Genomic DNA, 24,817 nt, shown 5'->3' on the forward strand with positions numbered 1-24,817 from the left:
GTGGGCGGGACTTTAATTGTCACTCAAACCTCTCGGTGTATAAGCTTCCAGTAACCTGAAATCCCTCCACCCCTCAGGCAATGCCGTTGGTGACAGTTTGTGAGGAGGTGGGGTACTTAGACATGTGGAGAACATGACATCCTTCAGATAAAGAATTCACATTCTTCTCGGCTCCTCATCAGTGTTGTACTTGAATTGACTATTTCTTCATACTTCGAGCAATCCTACATTTGGGATCCTCCTGCTCTATAGGTAGCATTGTGGTCTCTGACCATGCTCCCGTTTCCTCGAAATTTTAGTCAAGGGCCTCCCGCCCCTGATCTAAATCATGGCATTGCGACACATCCTTGTTCAAGGATAAACCCGTCACTCTGTATTTTAAGAAGGTGTTTGAGCTTTTTTACTCCGTAAATTCCCTTCCTGATGTGACCCCCTCCATTTTGGGGAGATTTGCAAGGTTTCTGCTAAAGGGTTGGGTATTTCCTATAGAGTTAACGAATGGTGTAGAGTGCTGGGAAGTCAGGGCTGGTTGGAAGTTATGTTGGCTGAAGCGGAGAGGAGTACGGGAGGAACCCGACCAGCAGTTGGTGAGGGAGATTAATGCGGCTTGATTCCTTGCTGACCCAGCGGGAAGTTTGTAAAGTAAAAATTGTAAGAGTTCGGGAACAAGCCAAGTAATTACTTGGCTTTCTTGACTAAGAAGGGGGCCGATTCTAGGGCTGGCCCTCTGTGTGTGATTCCAGGGGTAATAGATTAATTAAAGCTGCGCACATTAATAGGCGGATTCTTTTCTTCCCGCGATCTTGCTACAGTCTCAGAGGGTCAACGGTTGGTCCTAAATGCTCCCGTTTCTAAAAGGGAGGTGACTGTAAGGGAGCTCCAACCGGGTAAGGCAGGGAATTTAAGAACTTGCTGATGGATCCGTAAATTGGTATGTACTGTCATTAATTTGAGCCAGGTGCTGTATCATAGGCCCTTGGCAATAGTGCCTTTGAATGGTTAATGATGTGAGAATTTTGGCCCTCAGAGAGGGACCATGCAGAAATGCCCATATCCCTCTTGTTGTTTGCATTGGCCACAGAGCCTTTTGTGGCAACTTCCCATTCAGGTGGTCCCCTTCGGGATTTACATATCTGGATGTTGCAAATACCCCTTTCTTTCAGCAACTGTCGGGGACCATTTTCCTCTGTTGATTGCGTCTATTAGGTGGGACCTGACATGTTGGTCCTTCCTGCAGATATCGTGGCTGGGTAGGATTGCATTGATTAAAATGAATGTGTTGGCTAGATTTTTGTATGCTTTACAGATGTTGCAAATCTTATTGCCTGCCAAGGTCTTAAAAAAGATCAATGGAGTGATCAGATCGTTCATATGGAATAAAAAGAAGCCTTGTTTGAAGTTGGCCAAGTTGCAGCTCCCTGGTTCTAAGGGGTGATTAGGGATGCCAAATATTAAAATGTACCAATCAGCCTCTCATCTTAGGTTCATAAGGGACTGGGTTAGAAATAACCCCACTTCCATTTGACCAGTTGTGTAATTAGAGGCACCAGTTCTTAAAGACCATTGTTTTGATCCTTCTTTCTCTTATGTTTGCAGAAATAATTGTTCTGGACTGTGTTTTGAAAGTTTGTTGAGGTATCTGTAAAAATGATAAAACTTGAATAAAAATATATATTTTTTTTAAAGTAAGGGCACGCTAATAATGTTGCTGTGTGCACCTGGTTTAACCAAATAGGATTTAATTGGCGATGTTTTGTTTTCCCCATCGGTTTTAAAGTTAATTGAAAATAATTGGCCATCACTAACTCACAAGTGAACTCTGCAATTCAAGAGAAACATTAACCCCTTCAATTTGCTGTCCTGCAGGGGAAATTGACCGCTGTCTGAAGAAAGTCAGTGAGGGTGTAGAAACCTTTGAAGACATCTGGCAAAAGGTAGAGTTGGTTGAAGCTGGCTGCTCCCAGGTTGAGATCAGGTTCCTCCAAGTTATTCACAGGCTGATGCACTTGCTCTCTGTGAGCGTTTCCATGCCTTCCTATTTTAAACTGGAAACAAACTATCATTAAAGGTTTTATATCTCACGCTGCAGTCATTTCATCTCCTTGTGTACTGTGACATCCCTCTTAGCAGAAACAATTGTCAAAATTGGTTCTTACAATCCCGATTGCTTCCGTTCATCCAGTCACCTCTGCTCATCAACATCCCACCTTTGTCCCTGTTTCTCAATTCGTGCTTCATGAAAGATTATGAATTTTGAAATTAAATAGATATTTGTTTTTGACAGTTAGCTACTTACACAAATCAGCCGCATTTCCTGATCTTTCCTGTAACATTAATTTTATCTTTTTTTGTTTGTTGCAAAACATAAGGAATTAAAATTGCACCTGTGAGATTTTTTATTAAAAAATTAAATTGAGTTCAAAACCCAGAATAGCAAAGAGTCACCATTCTTGGAGGAACCTCTTCTGTGACTGAAAAAAGGAAAAGCTGATGTAGTTTTCAGCCACGGTTAATTTGATTCAAGACAAATGAACAGAATCTCTGGAGACAATCCCAGGCCTGTAATGTGTACTTCACCTCTTGTTAGATTTTGAGGTTGCCCTATGATGATCAGATATTGCGCTTAGAGGGACAAGGGCACTGTTATTGGTGAGTCCAGGTTTTCTTGATCTCTGTGTCTCCCTTTTCTCTTCCTTTCTCCCTTTCTTTTAAATCTCTACCATATTCGTTCTTTCCCATTGCTTCACCCCTTTTTCTCTCTGCCTCCTGGACTTGACATTACGGTGTGGACCTTTCCCAGTGACGGTGAGATTATGAGATCTGAGGGCAGAAAAATTAGTTGGCATTGTTAAAATGCCATTTTGTTTGTAGTCGCTTAATCTTCTCTTGAAACTACCGTATGAATGTTTTGTCATGTTCCTACAGGAGTACTGCTGAGCTGGTAGAACTAACTGATTTTAAGGTGTCACTCATTACCAGTGACTATTAGCTTTATGTTACTGTATCAGGTATTCTGAGGTTCTTTCCCCTTGTTAAAACGGTTTCTTGTACAATTTCCTAATTTTATAATTCATGATTATTTTTTGCTTAATTTCCCAAATACTCACCATTTTAAGACTTCCAGGTTTATGTTCTTCTAGCTGCAGATGATGTTCCCCCCTGGTGTGGGGCGAAGACTGTCCTTACCTGCCCTGTACATGGACAGAAAAACCTCCACACATTCGAAACTAAAGGCAGGAAGTGATAGTGATGGACAGTCCCGGTTGCAAAGCTGTACCTCGGATTATAACTGTTGGGATGCCATTTATTGGATTGTATTCAGTGTCATAACTGCAAGGGAGCAATCAGGGACCATTGAGTGTGGATATGAGAAGAAATGTCCTTTCTAATGTTGCGGGCAGTAAAATAATCCAAATTCAGCTACTGGGTACCGAGAATATTATCAATTTATACTGTGTGTCAGTGAAATAATCAGCAAAGTCAGTACTTAGCTGCTGACAGGCCATGATTCCTGGCTAGCATCAGTAGAGTGAAGCTCCCAGACTGCCAATATGGACAGTTTAGTGCCAGTTAAAGGAAATCACCGTGTGAAGTAGAGGAAGCCAATGGGAAAGCTTTGAGCTAAATGTAAGTTAAATGGCACATTAGCTATCACTAAAATAGTCAGGAATATGTTCAAACTCAGTTTTTAAAATAACACTGTTAAGGTTTTTCCTGATCTTTAACGGCAGCACGCAGACTAAAATACAGAAAATTTATTTGACCAATGTCACGTTTTTCTCAGTGAAGGGAGATGATGCCCTCGGAGCAGAGTCTTGATGGCTTGACCTGGATTGTCATTGTGATTCAGCTGTTCCCAGCTCCTAGAGCAAACATAAACCCTAAGCTAAAGCCATAGGTCTGGTGCGCAATGACAGCAAGGCCCTTTTTAACAGCGTCTTCTTGTAAACAGGTGCACAGCGCAGCAAACGCCAATCAGAAGGAAAAATATGAAGCTGACCTGAAGAAGGAAATTAAGAAACTACAGGTGAGAGAAAGAGCCCCGAGGTGGAGGCTTTTATTTTGCTGATGAGCTGTTTCAGGTCCTGAGGTAATATGCAGACTGGTCTCTGTCGCGGCCACGTGATCTGGTTCAGCACCCCATGGCTGACGCATGGCGATCACGAGTGTGTGTAGATGGATTGTACATTCGCTCAACTGATATCTTCACAACGAGCTTGTGTGTTGGTGAAAAGATTGTTTCCCCCACAATTAAAAAAAAAAAAATATGGCATGTGGATGTTGCTGGCATCCCATCCCATCCCTAGTTGACCTACATGGCAGTGAGTGGTTATGGTCTGCTACTACACCTTGTGCAGTTACTCCCTTGGTGCTATTAGGGAGAGAGTTCCAAGATTTTGATCTTGTGACTCAGAAGGAACGGCGATATATTTCCAAGTCAGGGTTATGTATGGCTTGGAGGAGAACCTGCAGGTGGTGGTGTTCCCGTGTGTCTGCTGCCCTTGTCCTTCCAGCTGAGTTTGGAAGGTGTTGTCAAAGGAGGTTTGGTGAGCTATTGCAGTGCATCTTTTATGTAGTGCACACTGCTGCCACTGTGCAACGGTGGTGGAGGAAATGGCGATCGAGTAGGCTGATTTCTCCTGTATGGTGTTGAGCTTCTTGAGTATTGTCGAAGCTGCACATACCCAGGCCAGGGGAGAATATTCTCCTGACTTGAATCTTATGAACTTTGGAAAGTCAGCGGGTGATTTATTTGGCTTAGAATCCCCATTCTCTTATCTAGTCTTACTGTCATTGTATTTATATTGCTGTTACAGTTCAGTTTCTGATCAATGGTGAGCCCCAGAATGTTGATAGTTCAGCAATGGCAATGTAATTGAATGTCAAGGAGAGATGGTTAGGTTCTCACTTGTTGGAAATGATCATTGCTGGACAGTTGTTACTTGCCACTTATTGCCCAAGCCTGAATGCTGCCCAGGTCTTGCTGCATATGGACACGGACTGATTCAGTATCTGAAATTGCTCATGGTATTGAACATTGTGTGATCCCTGGAATGAAGAGCTTGTCGTATGAGGAACGGTTGAGGACTCTGGGTCTGTACTCGTTGGAGTTTAGAAGGATGAGGGGGGATCTTTTTGTGTCAGGTATGACTGAAGTGGAGAGTTTGTCCCCTGATTTCCACTGACTTCAATTTTGCCAGGGCTCTTTGATGCCAAACTCAGTCATTCGCTGCCTAGATGCCATGGGCAGTAATTCGCACCTTTCCCCCCTTCACTTCCAACCGTTCTGTCAAGAATGTTAAGTTATGCTGCAGCTGAGAGATTGCTGCTTTCACAATCATTTTCACACTTCACATTAGGGCGAAGTGTCCAGATTAGTGCAGCAGCTGTTTTAGACACAACAGGATCCCAACAAAAATGGAAGTGACAAGCTGACGCAGTTTAATGGTCTACTTTCCATGTGAAATACATTTAATTTCACAGCGTTGTCATCCTGTTTTTCTCTCAAACCCGCCTTTACGCTCGTCAGCCATGACATTAATGATGAAAACTGAGTAAGCGCTGAGCAGAGAGGGCTTAGCAATGGGACATAGCATCACAAAGGGGATTCCGGGGTTAGAGTGTAGCAGAGATTTAGGCTTCTGGTCAGAGTATGAATCACTTGCCGGTTGTCAGAAGTACTGAATTGTGACACAACAGAAGTCTCTTACCGTTCTGTCATTCTCTCACAGAATTATTGTCGTCACGGGTATCAGAGGCTGATGTGCTTTGTTGCCCGTGCAGACTTGCAGACCTCGCTCACTCACCCTCTTGAAGCAACTGGGTGGCAGGTCTCAATGTTCCGAGGCGTTAGAATTGATTTGGAGATGGATTTAATAAACAGGTCAGATAATGACTGGATGACTGTTCATCGGTAACATAGTGAACAAGTAATTTATAGTTCAAACAGAATCACTAATCCAATTTCAGCTGCTGGTATAACTTTCCCTTGCATCGAACGGTAGAATAAAATGTAAAGTTGGAGACAATTGTTTTCCACGTTTGAATCCATTTGAAACTTTGGCTCTGATAGTTGGGGCTGTATGCAGGGTGGAAAGGAATATGACATCACAGAAATAGTTCTCATTCATTAAATCTTACTTTTTAAAAAAAATCTGTAAAGTCGAACTCTACCAGAGGAGATGTATATTTGTGCTGCATTCCCAGTGTCTTCATTAAAACAATTGAGATTCTGACAACATTGAAACAGCGTAGCAGAAATACTTGTGAACCTGCTAATAGATTTGCTAAAAATAGCATGTCGAGGGAATTATTGGCATTCAAACAAAAATACAAATAAGGAAACTTCTAAGAAGTCATGCCAGTCCAGAAGTATCATCCCAGGAATCCCCAGTAATAGAACCAGTTCCATCTGATTTTTCTGTAAGATTCTGAGGCGGTGCCTCTATGGACATTCCATTTCCTGAGCAGGCCCAGGATCAATCTGTTGTAAGTATTGGTTCCAATACAAAAACAACAGGTTATATGTCATTCTGTCTTCCTGCTGATGATTTACATTTGTTGTATTGTGTTCTGTTTCGTCTGCAGAGGTTGCGAGACCAAATAAAGACATGGGTGGCCTCCAACGAAATCAAAGACAAGAGGCAGTTACAGGAAAATCGAAAACTCATTGAAACGGTAATGTACCCTCACAGTGTCAGTGCTGTACTGTATAATACCTGTACTGCCCTGCACCCTCACAGTGTCAGTGCCATATTGTATAATACCTGTACTGCCCTGCACCCTCAGTGTCAGTGCTGTACTGGACAATGCCTGTACTGCCCTGCACCCTCACAGTGTCAGTGCTGTACTGTACAATGCCTGTACTGCACCCTCACAGTGTCAGTGCTGTACTGTACAATGCCTGCATCACCCTGCACCCTCAGTGCTATACTGTACAATGCCTGTACTGCCCTGCACCCTCACAGTGTCAGTGCTGTACTGTACAATGCCTGTACTGCCCTGCACCCTCACAGTGTCAGTGCTGTACTGTACAATGCCTGCATCACCCTGCACCCTCAGTGCCAGTGCTATACTGTACATTGCCTGTATCACCCTGCACCCTCACAGTGTCAGTGCTGTACTGTACAATGGCTGTACTGCCCTGCACCCTCACAGTGTCAGTGCTGTACTGTACAATGCCTGTACTGCCCTGCACCCTCACAGTGTCAGTGCTGTACTGTACAATGCCTGTACTGCCCTGCACCCTCACAGTGTCAGTGCTGTACTGTACAATGGCTGTATCACCCTGCACCCTCACAGTGTCGGTGCTGTACTGGACAATGCCTGTACTGCCCTGCACCCTCACAGTGTCAGTGCTGTACTGTACAATGCCTGTATCACCCTGCACCCTCACAGTGTCAGTGCTGTACTGTACAATGGCTGTACTGCCCTGCACCCTCACAGTGTCAATGCTGTACTGTACAATGGCTGTTTGCATCACCTGCACCCTCACAGTGTCAGTGCTGTACTGTACAATGGCTGTATCACCCTGCACCCTCTCAGTGTCAGTGCTGTACTGTACAATGCCTGTATCACCCTGCACCCTCAGTGTCAGTGCTGTACTGTACAATGCCTGTATCACCCTGCACCCTCACAGTGTCAGTGCTGTACTGTACAATGCCTGTACTGCCCTGCACCCTCACAGTGTCAGTGCTGTACTGTACAATGACTGTATCACTCTGCACCCTCACAGTGTCAGTGCTGTACTGTACAATGCCTGTATCACTCTGCACCCTCACAGTGTCAGTGCTGTACTGTACAATGGCTGTATCACCCTGCACCCTCAGTGTCAGTGCTGTACTGTACAATGCCTGTATCACCCTGCACCCTCTCAGTGTCAGTGCTGTACTGTACAATGCCTGTATCACTCTGCACCCTCACAGTGTCAGTGCTGTACTGTACAATGCCTGTATCACCCTGCACCCACACAGTGTCAGTGCTGTACTGTACAATGCCTGTATCACTCTGCACCCTCACAGTGTCAGTGCTGTACTGTACAATGGCTGTATCACCCTGCACCCTCTCAGTGTCAGTGCTGTACTGTACAATGGCTGTACTGCCCTGCACCCTCACAGTGTCAGTGCTGTACTGTACAATGCCTGTATCACTCTGCACCCTCACAGTGTCAGTGCTGTACTGTACAATGCCTGTATCACCCTGCACCCTCTCAGTGTCAGTGCTGTACTGTACAATGCCTGTATCACTCTGCACCCTCACAGTGTCAGTGCTGTACTGTACAATGCCTGTATCACCCTGCACCCTCTCAGTGTCAGTGCTGTACTGTACAATGGCTGTACTGCCCTGCACCCTCACAGTGTCAGTGCTGTACTGTACAATGGCTGTACTGCCCTGCACCCTCACAGTGTCAGTGCTGTACTGTACAATGGCTGTATCACCCTGCACCCTCACAGTGTCAGTGCTGTACTGTACAATGGCTGTACTGCCCTGCACCCTCAGTGTCAGTGCTATACTGTACAATGGCTGTTTGCATCACCCTGCACCCTCACAGTGTCAGTGCTGTACTGTACAATGGCTGTACTGCCCTGCACCCTCACAGTGTCAGTGCTGTACTGTACAATGGCTGTATCACCCTGCACCCTCACAGTGTCAGTGCTGTACTGTACAATGGCTGCATCACCCTGCACCCTCACAGTGTCAGTGCTGTACTGTACAATGGCTGCATCACCCTGCACCCTCACAGTGTCAGTGCTATACTGTACAGTATGCCTTTTTTGTCTTATCACATCGTGTGTGGTGACCTTTTGTCTCCATTCTGTACCACGCTGACGTCATGTGTTCTGCACAACAGCAAGTCATTACTCCACCTGCAGTGGTCAGGGCATTTCCACCAGGTCTTACGGTTGCTTTGCTCTGATTCTTGAATACATCAGACAATAAGTGTAGGTTGGTTGGTTGACTTTGACCAAGTTCCTCTCTGCACAGTTTTAACAGCGGTACTAAAGTTAGTATGCATGCACTAATTATTCAAATTAGCATAGCAACAACCAGAAAATTGTCTTGTTTCCACTCTGCTCTGGACTTTGTAAATTCTGTCCTCGCTTTTCATCTGTTGCATAAGAATACCTCCCCTTTAGTTCCACTGTTTACTGTGATTTGGATCATGCTGTGCGATTGCCTTATTATCAGTAATGCAGAGCTACATTTCTTCCATGTTGCCCACTATCTTATTTAACATAGTGCATTCTGTTCAAAGCCCACATTCTCCCTTTGTTCTCTGCAAATTCACACAGACTTGTTCCTGCACTTCCATATAAAGTACAAAGAGAAAGATGCATTAATAAAAGACAGTGTTGGGGCAGCACGGTGGCGCAGTGGGCTAGCCCTGCTGTCTCACGGCGCCGAGGTCCCAGGTTCGATGCCGGCTCTGGACCACTGTCTGTGTACAATTTGCACATTCTCCCCGTGTTTGCGTGGGTTTCACCCCTATAACCCAAAAGAGATGCAGGGTAGGTGGATTGGCCACGCTAAATTGCCCCTTAATTGGAAAAAATGAATTGGGTACTCTAAATTTAACAACATAAATAAAAGACAATGTAAATTTCCAGAAGTCAAGTTGGAAACTAAAGCAGGGAGACTTTTAGGTCTCATAAAGTGTGAAAAATACCCAGGAACACTTGGGTGCTGAGTACTGACTGGGTAGACATGGTCACATGCTGAACTTTAATGGTCTAAAGCACGGAAAATTCTTTCATTTCTGCATGTATTTTAATGCTTGCTTTTTATTGAAGGAAATTATATGTTTGACTTGATGATATGTATCTGCGCCCAGGGTTTTAGTCCTGTACAGGCACAGCCTGAATGGCCTGCGTTATCCAAAGATGTCAGATTTGAGTGTTGTGTCTTCCTCACACTCTAATCTGCTGGCCTCAGTTGTTGGTCAACTTTCCCGTGTTGTTTTGTGATTATCAAGTGAGGGAAAGAAAACGTGTCACCTCACTACAATTGTAGCGCCGTCAGGCAGCCACAGGGTTGCTTTGGGTCAGCTGATCGGAGAGGCGAATGAGCGGGGCCAGGGGTAGAGAATGCATAGCGCAATTTTCAAATCTAAATTTGAGGTTCAAGTATTTAAATCTTTTCTATAAAGCAAATGGAAAGGTTCAAGATAGTGGAGAGAGAAACAAAGACCAAAGCCTATTCTAAAGAAGGGCTGGGATCAGCGACGAAGGTGGATCCTGCACAGAAGGAAAAGGAAGAAATCTGCCAGTGGCTAACGGTGAGTGATGGCACTGTAGTCCAAATGCTTTTCAGAGGGCCAATGCTGACACAACTCAGGCCAGTTCAAGAACTCCTGCTGTTGCTCCCAGAACTCGCCACATTGTAGGCGGAAAGGGTACGTGGCAAGGCATGAACTCGCACCTCGTCGGGAACGCTGCGAGACTCCTTTTTCTCTTTACAATTTTGTAAATTATTTTTTGTTTGTGTTTTTTGAGGTTGCTTCCTCTGTTTTTTCACTGTTATTTTTTGCATTTCAGTTTTGTTTATCCTTGTTTTTTTTATTAATATATTTTCCTGTGCAAGATATTTCGGCCTCACTATGTTGCCTCCCACTTGTCTGAGGCACGGCACCACGTTAATGCTGGTGCATAAATGCAAGCTGTTGCTTCTTTATGTGCAGGTTGGCCTCATTGCGGACCCTGCTGATGCTGGCATTGCAGCTGAATTGTCAGCCTTGGGGCAGTTCCTTTGCTGCTGTCACTCAGAAAGCCTTTTGGCTTTACTCACTGGAATCAGCCACATCTGCTCCTCCCCAAGTGGGTTTGCAGAGGACAGTGACCAGCAGTGAGCGTGCATGAAAAAAGATGTGATGTTGGCCGATCAGTCAGAGGCCAGGGGGAAGATTTTGGCTGTATTCAGTTGCCTGAAACTGTTGTGGAATATTTTGGGGATCTGAAACCTGGCCTATCAGGAATTCCATCTACAATATAACAGTCTCCCAGTTAAATTGTCCGTGTCATTATTGTGATTATAAAAAATTCCAAAACCTGGAATTGCTAAAACAGTATATATCAAAAGAAATATCAGACGAGATAAACTCTGGTATTAAAGAGGGCAGCCTGAGAGTTGTTGACCTGCAATTCACTGATTCCGTGACTAGCTGGGGTATTGGGATGTGGGGTTAGTGCTTTGTTGTGAATGTGTTATGTCCCTACTGACTGATGGCCAAGTGGCAAATTGACAGCATGATCGGCCCCTCTCGCCTCTGCCATGCTTCACCATCCTCTAACAAGGGCTTTTTGATGACAATCAGTATTGTGAGCAAAATTGGTCAAATTCTGACATTTAGAAAAGGATTCTAATTAATCATGCAAATCTCTTTTTTCATTATCTGTCTTCCATTTCAGAATACGATAGACACGTTAAATATGCAGGTGAGTCACCTTGGCTAATTTTACTATCAATTTGTTTTTTAACCTAGTAATCGCAGTTGATTTATTTTTGAGTCTCGTGCTATGCCATGCAGATCAGTGAAGGTAATCATGTTGCTGTTCCCAGGTCGATCTTTTTGAAAGTGAAATGGAAACTTTGTCAGCGGTGACAAGGAAAAAGAAAGGGGAAAAAGAGGTAGGAATGAAATGCCTTAATACTCAGCCCACAGGTATAGCCCTGACCATACCTGCCTGTTACTGTAGGACCCTGTGAATACATCTTGTGTTCCTGCTGCAGTAGAACCACCTGTGAGAATGTTGTACATACACCAGACACCCTGCATATTCATTTCTCAACTGCTGTATTCTTCACCTTGTTAACTGTGGTCATGTTGTTAACTATGGGCATTTCCTGTTTATTCAGCAAGCCACAGTTGCCACACTAATGTATTGTTAATAGTCTCACATTTCTTCGGTTAAGCACCGAGGAGACTGAAGGCAATATCTTTGGTCCCTCGCCGCAAATTCTGCCTCTTCACTGTTGACTTCAACCCTTCTTTCTGACCATTGTCCTGGACTGAACCAGATCGTTTGCAATCTCAGCATATATTCACCTCGAAGCTGAGCTTCTGACATCATGTACTGCCCATCATAAAGATTACTGACCTCCACTGCCCATCTGCCACTGAAAACCCTTATCATCTCCAGACTTGGCTACTCCAATACCGGCCTCCCATTCTTCACCCTCGATAAACTAGATAACCCAAAACTTGACTGCCCAAACCTTACCTGTACCCAGTCCTGCTCACTTTTCGCACCCTGTGCAAACTGACCAATGCTTTATTTTTAAAATTCATAGATAGAATAGAATTTACAGTGCAGAAGGAGGCCATTCGGCCCATCGAGTCTGCACCAGCTCCTGGAAAGAGCACCCTAACCAAGGTCAGCACCTCCACCCTATCCCCATAACCCAGTAACCCCACCCGACACTAAGGGCAATTTAGCATGGCCAATCCACCTAACCGGCACATCTTTGGACTGTGGGAGGAAACCGGAGCACCCGGAGGAAACGCACACACACACGGGGAGGACGTGCAGACTCCGCACAGACAGTGACCCAAGCCGGAATCGAACCTGGGACCCTGGAGCTGTGAAGCAATTGTGCTATCCACAATGCCACCGTGCTGCCCTAACTTTAGAACAGTACAGCACAGAACAGGCCCTTCAGCCCTCGATGTTGTGCCGAGCAATGATCACCCTACTTAAACCCACGTAACCCGTATACCCGTAACCCAACAATCCCCCCATTAACCTTACACTACGGGCAATTTAGCATGGCCAATCCACCTAACCCGCACATCTTTGGACTGTGGGAGGAAACCGGAGCACCCGGAGGAAACCCACGCACACACGGGGAGGACGTGCAGACTCCACACAGACAGTGACCCAGCCGGGAATCGAACCTGGGACCCTGGAGCTGTGAAGCATTGATGATAACCACCATGCTACCGTGAGGACCTTGTGGCAATCTTTCTGCAGATCATAATTCTCATCCTTATGTCTAAATACCTTTATTCCCAAATCCCTATCTCCTTAACCATCTCCAACCTGGCAACATGTCCCCCCTGCCCCTCCTCCCTTCTGCCCATTACTGACCATGCCATCATTCTTCTAGGTCCTGTGTCCTGGACATCCCTGCTGAAACTCTTTCACCTCCCATCTCTCTCTCTCTCTCCCTTTAATGCCATCCTCTTTAATGAAGCATTTCGTCACCCTCCTAATATCTCCTCCTTTGTTTCGTAAAGTCATAACTTCACAGAAGGAGACCAATCAGCCTGTTGTGTGTGTGTTGACTCTCTGTAAAGCAATTCAGCTAGTCCCTGTCCTTTCCCTGTAGCCATGCTATTTGTTTTTCTGAAGGTGCTGCATATGCAGGACTCTTGGTGTCCATTTTTATCTGTTAGTGGCTCTAAAGCACAGATGTTTTTCCAAGCTATAGGCGCTGTATAAATGCAGTTGTTAGTCAGTTCAATCACCAAGACTACTGTTAAAAGAACCGTAAAGCTTTCTTTATACAATTTGTTCAGTACTTTTAATGAATGTGTTTTAAACAGCTTTTAGGTGGGCATTGTGATTGCTGTACATACTGTTTGGTATGTCAAACACCAGTTTATAAAGGTGCATCGTGACTTTTCTGCCTGGCAGCCAAGCAACAGAGGATTGTTTGCAGAGGTGGGTAGGACCTCGCCCAGGGATCCATGTCAGAAACTCCCAGTGAAGCAGAATTATGGTGTGGATTTGAGGATCTGACAGCTTGGCATAGATAGTGCAGCCTAATCTTTGAGTAAGAAGGTTGTGGTTTGAAGCCCTGCTGCGGGCCTTGAGCACATAATCTAGGCTAACACTGTAGGGCAGTAGCCAGGGAGTGCTGGAGTGTCAAATGTGTCGCACTCTGGATGAGACATTGAACTGAGTGAACACTTCCCTATTCACATAAAATACTCTACAGCTCTTTTCTTGAAGAAGAGCAGGGATTTCTTCCAGAATTCGTACTTCAACTAACACCCCAAAAGAGATTAACTGATCATTCATCTCACTTCTGTTTGTGGGACCTTGCTTTGTACAAATTAGCCGCTACATCTGCCTATAGAACCATAATAACCACTCCAGAAGCAATTACATTGGCTGAAAGGACACGGAAAGTGAAGGAACAATTTGTTTACATAATATTGATCATAATCCATGAACTAATTATATTTTGCATTCTATCTCATTACAGCTGTAAAATGTGTAAACATGTAGTAGTCTTGAAATAATAATTGAAGCCTTTTCCAAGTCTGACCTGAATCTGAACTGATTGCTTAGTTTAAAAAAAAATAAATTTAGAGTACCCAATTCATTATTTCCAATTAAGGGGCAGTTTAGCATGACCAATCCACCTAGTTGGCACATCTTTGGGTTGTGGGGGCAAAACCCTGCTTAGCTCTTTTATCTAACTTGTGGCAATCTTTCTGCAGAAACAAGACCGGTTAGAAGAACTGAAGCAACACATCGAGAGGCACAGGTACCACATAAAAATGCTGGAAACTCTGCTGCGCATGTTAGACAACAGCACGATAGAAGTGGACCAGATCAAGAAGATCAAAGATGATGTTGAATACTATGTTGATTCCTCTCAGGACCCAGACTTTAAAGAAAATGAGTTTTTATACGATGATCTTGATCTTGAGGAGATAGGTAAGAGTATTCTTATTCTGCTGTGGGTCGGGTGGCTTGTCCAGAACCAATGGCAAAGCTACTTTAAACTAACAAATGGGAGGCAACCTTTGTTGGGTAAAGCAGCGGTATATGTGTGTGTATTAAAACGTGTTCTTTCGTGGAAGATCTGGAGCCAGAGGAGTTTCCACTTCCTCAATTTGGAACTGTCTCTGCTGGAATTCCCTCCCTCAGAGACACTTATTTTTTTGTTAAAAAGAGCTTTGGTATATACTTTGTACCATGTACAATGACCAGAAAACATTCCTTGTTGTTGGTGGAGCTGAGAACAAATAGTTTAGGATGAATAAGAAAGGGTAAGCGGTGAGTTCCAGGGCTCATACTCAAAAGAAGCTATTCCCCATCTGCATTGAGTGACTCTGGACACAGCTATCGGCTGGCAGCCCATCACATTGCAGTGGATGATCATTGTTAACTTAAAAACAAGTAAAATGGTAAGGCTAGAATGTGGCCTTGGTCATTACCCCAAGAAAAAAAATCTGCTGGAAAAGAGAGCAAGGGAATAGAAATTAAATGAATGAATAGATGTAACAACTAGGCAGATGAAGAGGAAGCAGAGTATGCTGTTGGGAAATGTATGGTCTCTTCTGATTAATTGGAGTTGATCACTGAATGAGGGGAGTTGAATAGAGTGGTTGACTGGACATGTTAACAGATTGGGGACATCAATCGTGTTGTAGTTAACATAATTGTTCATTGACAATTTGGTCAGTAAGAAAGGGTAAGAGTTTCATGGCTCCTACTCAATTAAAGAAGCTATTCTCTATAAACCCTTGCAGCTGTTTAGAACTAATTTTCAGTGGGAAGCTAAAGGTTCCTGTTAGCAAATGAGCAGAGTTATAATAGTCTTGATAGAGAGTGGATGACACAGCATTGTTAACTGGCTGGTAACCACATACCCTTAGCTCCTGGGATACATTTACTATTTGAAATTTGCTCTAAACCCAACATTAATTTAGACATTCTAAAACCAAACCAATTGCTCTAATTATTTGTCCTGATTGTAAGCAGCTGTGATGAGTAACAATGGCTGGTGACAGCCAGTCACAGCTCTGCATTCATTAACTTCTCATAAAAAAGCTAAACTATCCACCAAATCACAGGATTTGGTAGTTTAGAAGCTCCTCTCTTCTTTAACATCTCAACTTTAGTCCTCCACCCTTTATCAAGACTATTATAACTGCTCATTTGCAGATAGGAACTTTCAACTTCCCACTGAAAATTAGTTCTAAACAGCTGCCAGGGTTTATAGAGAATAGCTTCCTGAATTGAGTATGAGCCCTGGAACTCATCGATTACCCTTTCTTACTGACCATATTATCAATGAACAGTTGTCCCCAAGCTGTTAACATGTCCACTCAACCACTCCATTCAACTCCCCTCATTCAGTAATGAAGTCTCTAGTTATACTGTGCTTCAGTAGGATTAATATGCCTCATTGTGGATGAATTATACTGTCTGGTTTTAACCCAACTCCATTTTTCCAGCACAAACATCAATAATGGCAACATCACCAGCAAGTAACAGTAACAGCAATGTGGAAGATGAGCTTTTTAACCCGTGTAACAGCACTCCCACCTCTACGACATCAAGTTCTCCTGTACCGCTCAGTCCAGCCAACCAGTCTGTGGTGAGTAATGATGTTTTATGATATATTTTGGACATTCAGACAAAGGGGTACATCTTCAAAAGAAGAAAACATCTTAACAAATGCACTGCCACCTGCCCTCCCCAAACCAGAAAGAGATTATGCACATGTAGGAAATGGGTCTAAATGCTCACGCTGGCCGTGCTCAGGTACAGTGATCACATCACTACCTGCATTATCAGACCTCTGCACTAACTCGCGGTGGGGGCAGTTACATTCTGTTTCAGTTCAGCTAACCTGGTGATGTGAAGTAATCGGCCTTGTACTTAATTGTTCTGTGTAAGCTGTCCGTTGCAACGTAATGATGTATGCCTCATTATTTCATTTCAATTTTGAATTGTCCTACTACATTTAGAGCAGTGTTTCCCCCAGTTCTCCTATAGATGGCACTTTGTTGGGATGTCCTTCTGCAGGCAACATTCTACCTGAGCCGCACCTAAATTGCTCCCCCATGCATCTGGTCATTGCATGTTTGGTTATTTGATCGAGAGTCCATCGCAAACAAAGCTGCTCTTATCTCCCAGCATGGAAACTTGCCCTAGCCCAACCAATGACAGTGAAGTCTATTATCTAATGCCTACCGCTACCGTTTGAGATAAGAAGTCAGGAGAAAATATGAATTGTATTTGGAGGTTTCCTGTTCTGTGTAGCTTAGTTTGTCGAAAGGGGGTACATTAACCCATGCAATCATTATGATGTTGAAATTCTTACCAATGCCTTCAGTGCTGATTTTGTAATGCTTCATTTGCAGGAAAATCACGAGGATGAACGGAAGCGGAGTAGGTCAGACAGCGAAATGAGCTTGGTCAGTTTGCCTTTCGAGGGAGTAGATTGCACAGTTTGTTATAAAGATTATGTTATGTTAAACAAAAAGATTCCATCTTGTACAACGTGAATAAGCTGAAACTTTGGGGGAACAAACTTTGTTGTAGATTAAATTTGTCAAAGTATGATTACTCCGTTCCCCTCCAAAAAAAACTAACGGTATTAGTGGGCCAGAGTTGATGGTAACTGTTGTCTTCTTACTTTGTCAACCACTTCAGTTGCGGGTTCAAGATGGGGACTGTGCCTCCTCTTGTAGCAGCTTCTTAAATATATGCTGGGGCTGGAGGTGACCAATCCTGGGGCAGCTTGTTTTTAATTCTCCTTCTGCCCCTGCGAAAGCATTCACTTCTCATTTGCTGTCAATGGGCTGGTTAATGCTCAGCATTTGTGGAGAATTTTGAATTGGAAAGTCTGAGCACTCCCCTCTTGGAATGCGGCTGAAATTCCCCCTGTCCTGAGCCTGCGATGACTTTTGGACCGTGGCATGTTTCTACTGTTGTGATGTGGAATAGACAACACTGAACGTCACTATTTCCCAGTTTTCTCACGGTGGAATTAAGCCTGGTTTAAAAATATTGCGGATGATGGAATCTGAAATCAAAATAGAAAATGCTGGAACCACTCAGCTGGTCAGACAGGATGGGAGAGAATTAACGTTTTAGGTCGGTGAACTTTTAGTAGAACTGGAAGGTGAGAGGTTAATACCTTTTTAAGCATGTACAAAGCTTGGGGAAATGGGAAAGGAAAGAACAATGGGGGAAAAGTCTGCAACAGGATTAAGAACAAGCTTTCTGTGTCCTCTCTTCCCACTTGCCCCATATTCACACCACTTCTCTGCTCTCTTTTCCACCCTCAGTCCCCTGCAAAGGTTCTAGGCAGCAAGACGCACCATGGTAACAATCTCCCTCCATCCGTTTCTATTTCCCAGAGTGCGCAGGGGTTGAACAGCACAAAAACGCCGACCCTGCCCTCGAATGGATCCAGCAATGGTGGAAACAAGCTGCTACAATCCAGCAAGAGTTATTCACTGTAAGTACAGGCAATCCTGCCCCAGCCTTTAGAAATCAATTCCACCCTGTTTCTGGCATCCTTAGTATTTCAGTGTTATATAATGCCTCATACTTTAACCCGAGTAAGCAGACAAAAGACACCGTATCAGTAAAATTACTTGATGTCTGTTGGAGAATCTATGCTTCATTGTTGTAAGTGTACACAGGGCTGGGTCCATGGTGATTTTAGTTTAGCACAGTTTGGGTCAGTGGATAGTGATCTAAGCTGACATTCAATGGCGGAGCCCTGTGTTGTAAGAGGTGTCATCCTTCAGGTGAAAATTTTAACCATGATCCTGGCTAGACTCTGGGCTTGGTTGTCATTAAGATCCAATACCATTTTTCTCCTGGTACTCTAGTCAACTTTCCTCCTTCATACAACACAACCAAAAATAGAGTAAGTGGCCACTTAACTGTGGGATCTTGTCAAGTAAAGTAGTCGCTGCATTTACCTATATAACATTAAAGAACTGGACTTCAAAGGAGCTTGTAATGTGTGGAGTTGTTTCAGAGATGTGATAAGGCCTGAAGAATGCTGACAGTGCAGGATTCCCTCAACCAGCCAAGATTATGGCCGAATCCTGGAGTGTGGTTTCAACCTTTCAATTCTCTGGTAAAACTGGTTCTGAATCGAGGCCAGATTAATGATTACAGCCATTTCCGCTGCCTGTCTTTGTTTTTAAGTAAATTAGTTTAAGCATTTAACGCAGCTGGTGGTGGAAATGAATCCACTATCTAATCCTGGCCAGCATTTTAGGTATAATTGGGCTTTAGAACAGAGCCTACCAGTGGTCTGCATTAACTTGGCACTTCGATGATAAGGCATCTGAGATGGGGAAGATTCTTGATTGTGCATTAGGGGGACATTTTGATGGTCAGGTTGATTGAAAGTGAGCTCTTGGTCTGTTTATGGTTGCCTCACTTGGGGAGTGTTTTGACCTTGACACTGGGTTTATACATCGTGTCCCAGAGGGCGTAGTCACCCCATGATCTTTCCATTGGACCAGTACGGAGGAGTGTTTACAGAAAACCTGCCAGCCCCCACACACTTCGCTGGTGAATTAAATGTGAGCAGACGTCTTGTAGAAGGAGAAAGGGGCGAACTTGTAAAAACAGTTGGTGCTGCTAATCCTTCTTGGGGATGATCAGAAACCATGTTGTCTTAAGAGATGAGAATAAGAACATGGATGGGGGATTTCGGGGATGGTATAGAGCGGGCATTAGACAGCTGAAGGACCTGTTTATCGACGGAAGGTTTGCGAGCCTGGGGGAGTTGGAAGAGAAATTTGGGCTCCCGCCGGGAAACATGTTTAGATATCTGCAGGTAAAGGCATTTGCTAGACGGCAGGTGGAGGGATTCCCTGCGCTCCCCGCGAAGGGGGTGAGTGACAGGGTGCTCTCGGGGGTCTGGGTCGGGGAGGGGAAGATATCCGATATCTACAAGCTTATGCAGGAGAAGGAAGAGGCGTCAGTAGAGGAGCTGAAAACGAAGTGGGAGGGGGAACTGGGGGAACAGATCGAAGACGGGACATGGGCTGATGCCCTGGAGAGGGTAAATTCTTCCTCCTCGTGTGCGCGGCTTAGCCTCATCCAATTCAAGGTGCTGCATAGGGCCCACATGACTGGGACGAGGATGAATAGGTTCTTTGGGGGTGAAGATAGGTGTGCCAGGTGCTCGGGGAGTCCAGCGAACCATGCCCATATGTTCTGGGCATGCCCGGCATTGGAGGAGTTCTGGAAGGGGGTGGCGAGGACGGTGTCAAGGGTGGTGGGATCCAGGGTCAAGCCAGGATGGGGACTCGCGATCTTTGGGGTTGGGGTAGAGCCGGGAGTGCAGGAGGCGAAAGAGGCCGGTGTGCTGGCCTTTGCGTCCCTAGTTGCCCGGCGAAGGATTTTGCTACAGTGGAAGGACGCGAGGCCCCCAAGCGTGGAGACCTGGATCAATGACATGGCGGGCTTTATTAAGCTTGAGAAGGTTAAATTCGCCCTGAGAGGATCGGTGCAAGGGTTCTTTAAACGGTGGCAACCTTTCCTCGACTTTCTGGCTCAACGATAGGGTACTGGGACAGTAGCAGCAGCAACCCGGGGGGGGGGGGGGGGGGGGGGGGCGTTGATTATGTTAGCTTATTTTATTTAAATTTGATTTATCTAATTTTAATTTATGGTTAAGTTCTCTTGTTTGGGGGGGGGTGGGGGAATGTGATACATGTGATGTTACGGTATGGGGGGAATTGTGGGTGTTATGGGGCTGTTAGTTGCATATTACTGCTTTTTGCTATACTTTTTGTTATATTTTCTGCAAAAAATTCCAATAAAAAAATTAAAAAAAAAAAAAAAAGAGATGAGAATAAGATGGCTGTTTGGTGTATGGTGTCCTCTGGATTGATTAGTGGGACCGAATGCCCATTCAAGTTGTTTGTCTTTGAGAATGTTTGAACTCTGCTCCAAAATGATGCTCCACATGTGTTCGTGTGTAACCACCGTTTTTCTCTAATGTCCCAAGCTTGTGGTCTCCCTTGTATGAGGTGTTGATGATTACATTAATTTTTCACTAAAAGTAATTCACACTCTGATTCCAACCAGAAAAAATAGGTTGGTTTCTGGAGGTGTTTAACTAAGCTGGTCCGAAGGGGTTAAATGTTTGGTATTGCAACAATATTGTGGTGGTGTTTTTATTTCCTGAAAGATTGACTATGCAATCTGAGGGCCAGGTGCTAAAATTCATGCCACTGGGTTTCAGAGACTGTATTATCGTTGTTGAAACATTGAAATTAATTCTATTCTGGCAATGTGGGCTGAGCTGAGAGCAAACGCTACCAAAACCAGCCAGAATAAGGAGGCATAAACAGCCTTAAAATTAGGACCAGGTTATTCTGGGTTCTGTCAGAAAGCACCTTGCACCTAAGGTGATGGAAACTGGAAAGTTCTGAACCAAAATCTGTTGAAGTGATGTGAGTGTTGGAGGGGCTGGAGTTGGTGAAGGAAAGTTTCAAAAAGGGTTAAAAATTCAAGGTCGAGGACTTCCAGTGGCGGCGTTTGAAGAAGATTTGGTCTAACGTTTGTGGATATTGGTGGATTAAGTATCACACATCAAGGGGGTAGCACGGTGGTTAGCACAGTTGCTTCACAGCTCCAGGGTCCCAAGTTTGATTCCCAGCTTGGGTCACTGTGCGGAGTCTGCACTTTTTCCCCGTGTCTGCGTGGGTTTCCTCCCACAGTCCAAAGATGTGCAGGTTAGGTGGATTGGACATTCTGAATTGCCTTTAGTGTCCAAAAAGGTTAGGTTTGAGGCAGCAGTATCCTCGATTTGTGCGTTCTTGGCTGAGGTGGTGAAGGTGCACGATGCGGAGTTGAAAGGTGGAGGTTGCTCTGTCTAGGAAGTGATCAGGTCACCTCACTGAAGTAGAGATGGCGGCTGACAATAAAGTTTTAAGGGCTAAGGTGGAGGACCTGGAAAATTGTTCAAGAGGCAGAACTCGAGGAACGTCAGGCTGCCAGTGGGCATGAAGGGCCCAAGCCAGACAGAGGACATGGCATAGTTGTTTTGGAAGATGGTGGGGGGATGGTGGACCCTCCTGAGTTGGATCAAGCCCACGGGTCATTGGCCCCTGTGTGGATAATTCCATAGCTTCCAGGACATAGTGGGAAAAGAATCATTGTGATTGCAGATGGGACGGAAAGTTACCGAGATGTTGGAGCGGGGCTGGTGAGGAGGTGTGCAGCTTTCAACAAGGCCATGGCTGTGCTGTTTCACAATTTAAATTTATTGTCATATGTACTGAGGTACCGTGAAAAGTATTGTTCTGCGTACAGTCCAGGTAGATCATTCCATACATGAAAAAAAAGAACATACGATAGATACACAATGTAAATACATAGGCACAGACATCGGGTGAAGCATACACCGTGTGGTGCTGCAACAGTAGAGAAAATGCATTGAGATAAGTTCAGTCCTTAAGGGGGCCTTTCAGGACTTTGGTAACAGCAGGGAAGAAGCTGTTTTTCAATCTGTTTAGTGCCTCTTCTGCCTGATGGCAGAAGTTGGAAGAGTGACTAACCCGGGTCGGATGGGTCTTTGATTATGCTGCCTGCTTTCCCAAGGCAGCGGGAGGTGTAGACAGTCAGTGGATAGGCGATGGGTTCACGCGAGGGACTGGGCTGTGTTCATGACTCTCTTGTAGTTTCTTATGGTCTTGGGTCAAGAAGTTGCCAGACCAGGCTGTAGTCAATAGAAAGGAGTCTGATGTAGGAGTCCTTGTTGTCAAGAGATGAGTGTGGGGCCTGGGAGTTAGCGTCTGCTGTGGACTGTTTGCGAATTGCAGTGTATTGAGGCAGTATGTTGATGTCTGATGACCAACCTCTCGAAGCACTTCATAATGATCGATGTCAAGGGAAAGAGAGAGAGAGAGAGAGAGTGAAGGGGTTAAATATTTTTTTTTTAAATTCAAGGTCATTAGCATGAAGTCGTGGAGCAGGTATGAGGAGCAGAATGGCTGCCTCTTCGATGATAGGCGATGACTTGGGAGGAGACCTTGTAGAAATCGACTAAGACCAGAATATTTTTCCTAGTATTGCAAGAATGTTTTTGAGAAAACAATTGAGGCTGCATTTATTCACTTCCTCAGGCCCTGGAACCAGAGAGGCAATAGTTAAACTGATGCCAGATACCAAGGAATTGATTATACAAATTGGAATGAGCTGGATTGATGGGACAGTGTGTCAAGAGCCCTGGGACCACTTGAGGAATAAACTGTTTTTCTATTTTCCAGGACACAGGGAACAAATTCCGTTTCTGCCTATGCAGCAGCTGTGGCAGCCGGAACCACCACAATCAACACCACCAGCTCATTCCAGTCGCGACCTGCCAATGCTGTGCCCATTCCCACCAGCAAGCAGCAAAATGGAACTGCAAGTAAGTAATAGTGCCCACTCTGGCTGCTGCTGTTAATATGATGAGCATATATCTTCACTGTTACCTCTCGAGTATCTGTGGTGTAAAACTGTTTGGAACTGTCCAAGCAGTGGGTTGTTCCCCTCTGGGATGCAACCTGGTCTGATTTTTCTGTGTCCCGACTTTAAGCATCCCACATTAAATCAATTTAGAATAGTCTCATCCACCGTAATTGGGGCAAAGGTCACCAGCTCACTTAGTGATTACAATGGACGACACAGTAGCACAGAAGTTAGCACTGTTGCTTCACAGCCTCAGGGTATGGGGTTCGATTCCCGGCTTGGGCCAGTGTCCGTGTGGAGTCTGCACGTTCTCCCTGTGTGGGTTTCCTCCGGGTGCTCCGGTTTCCTCCCACAGATGAATTGGACGGTCTGAATTCTCCCTCTGTGTACCCGAACAGGCGCCGGAGTATGGCGACTAGGGGCTCTTCACAGTAAGTTCATTGCAGTGTTAATGTACGCCTACTTGTGACAATAATAAAGATTATTATTGTTATTAGAGGATGTCACACAGGATGTGAAGTTTGGGCTTCACCTGTTGCAGCAGAGTAGGGTAAGCATTATTCTGTATTTAACCCATGCTCCAGCTCACTTCGAAGTTTGCGATGCAGGTAGTCTGTCCAAATATTTCCCTGAATGAAATATGCCTTGGCTCAGTAGTAGCATTTTCACCTTAATCAGGTTGTCAATATTTATCCAAATGTCACTAAAACAGATTATCTGGTCATTTGAGGGCTGGATTAGCTCAGTGGACTAAACAGCTGGCTTGTAATGCAGAACAGGGCCAGCAGTGCGGGTACAATTCCCGTACCGGCCTCCCCGAACAGGCGCCGGAATGTGGTGACTAGGGGCTTTTCACAGTAACTTAATTGAAGCCTACTTGTGACAAGTGATTATTATATTATTACAGTAGTCCCCCGTTATACCGCGGTTCGCGATATACAGCGGGGGGGCTTATGGACCCCAACTGTCAGCTTCCCTCTCCGGATCAAAGTGAGCCGGCCGCTGAAATTGACACTGCCGGCTGCTCCAATCAGCCGGCAGTGTCAATTTCAGCGGCCGGCTCACTTTGATCCGGAGAGGGAAGCTGCTCTCTCACTGAAACAATCAGCCGGCCGCTGAAGTTGACACTGCCGGCTGCTCTCTCCCTCCAATCAGAAACATTAAAACTTAAAAGTTGGATTGGAGGGAGAGAGCAGCCGGCAGTGTCAATTTCAGCGGCCGGCTGATTGTTTCAGTGAGAGAGCAGCTTCCCTCTCCGGATCAAAGTGAGCCGGCCGCTGAAATTGACACTGCCGGCTGCTCTCTCCCTCCAATCAGCCGGCAGTGTGGATATCCGCGGCTCGGATGCAACGCGGGTGGCTGTCTTGGACCCCAACACCCGTGTTATAAAGGGGGACTACTGTATTTATCTTCCTGTTTGTGGAGATTTGCTGTTGGCATATTGGCTGCTGCATATCGTACAACAGTGACTACAGTTCAAAAGTACTTGATTGGGTGTAAAGCGCTTTGCATTTCCAACAAGCATGGAAGACACAGTAAGAAAAAGGCAGGTTCTTTCTGAAGCATTTGTCACTTCGAACTCCTCTAAACAACAAGTTGTTGGCCGTAACTGTGGTAACACACCTCCCACAGCTCAT

General features: G+C 44.9%; 1 protein-coding gene across 14 annotated transcripts in view; it reads left to right on the forward strand.

Moving 5' to 3' along the window:
- LOC119956267 (CCR4-NOT transcription complex subunit 3-like) overlaps positions 1–24,817 on the forward strand; it is a 94,354-nt gene that overhangs the window by 47,231 nt on the left and 22,306 nt on the right. For 12 of the 14 annotated variants that reach the window (XM_038783321.1, XM_038783330.1, XM_038783332.1 and 9 more), the window contains 11 exons: positions 1,867–1,934; positions 3,953–4,027; positions 6,589–6,678; positions 10,148–10,276; positions 11,406–11,432; positions 11,557–11,625; positions 14,447–14,666; positions 16,193–16,335; positions 17,105–17,158; positions 18,035–18,207; positions 22,997–23,139. In XM_038783321.1, the coding sequence (XP_038639249.1) occupies positions 1,867–1,934; positions 3,953–4,027; positions 6,589–6,678; positions 10,148–10,276; positions 11,406–11,432; positions 11,557–11,625; positions 14,447–14,666; positions 16,193–16,335; positions 17,105–17,158; positions 18,035–18,207; positions 22,997–23,139 (1,191 nt within the window). Of the gene's footprint in view, positions 1–1,866; positions 1,935–3,952; positions 4,028–5,770; positions 5,885–6,588; positions 6,679–10,147; positions 10,277–11,405; positions 11,433–11,556; positions 11,626–14,446; positions 14,667–16,192; positions 16,336–17,104; positions 17,159–18,034; positions 18,208–22,996; positions 23,140–24,817 lie in introns of those variants that run through there. The other 2 variants (XM_038783322.1, XM_038783331.1) reach the window with 2 other exon arrangements.

Source organism: Scyliorhinus canicula, chromosome 23 (genome assembly GCF_902713615.1).
Source record: "Scyliorhinus canicula chromosome 23, sScyCan1.1, whole genome shotgun sequence".
Classification (NCBI taxonomy): Eukaryota; Metazoa; Chordata; class Chondrichthyes; order Carcharhiniformes; family Scyliorhinidae; genus Scyliorhinus; species Scyliorhinus canicula.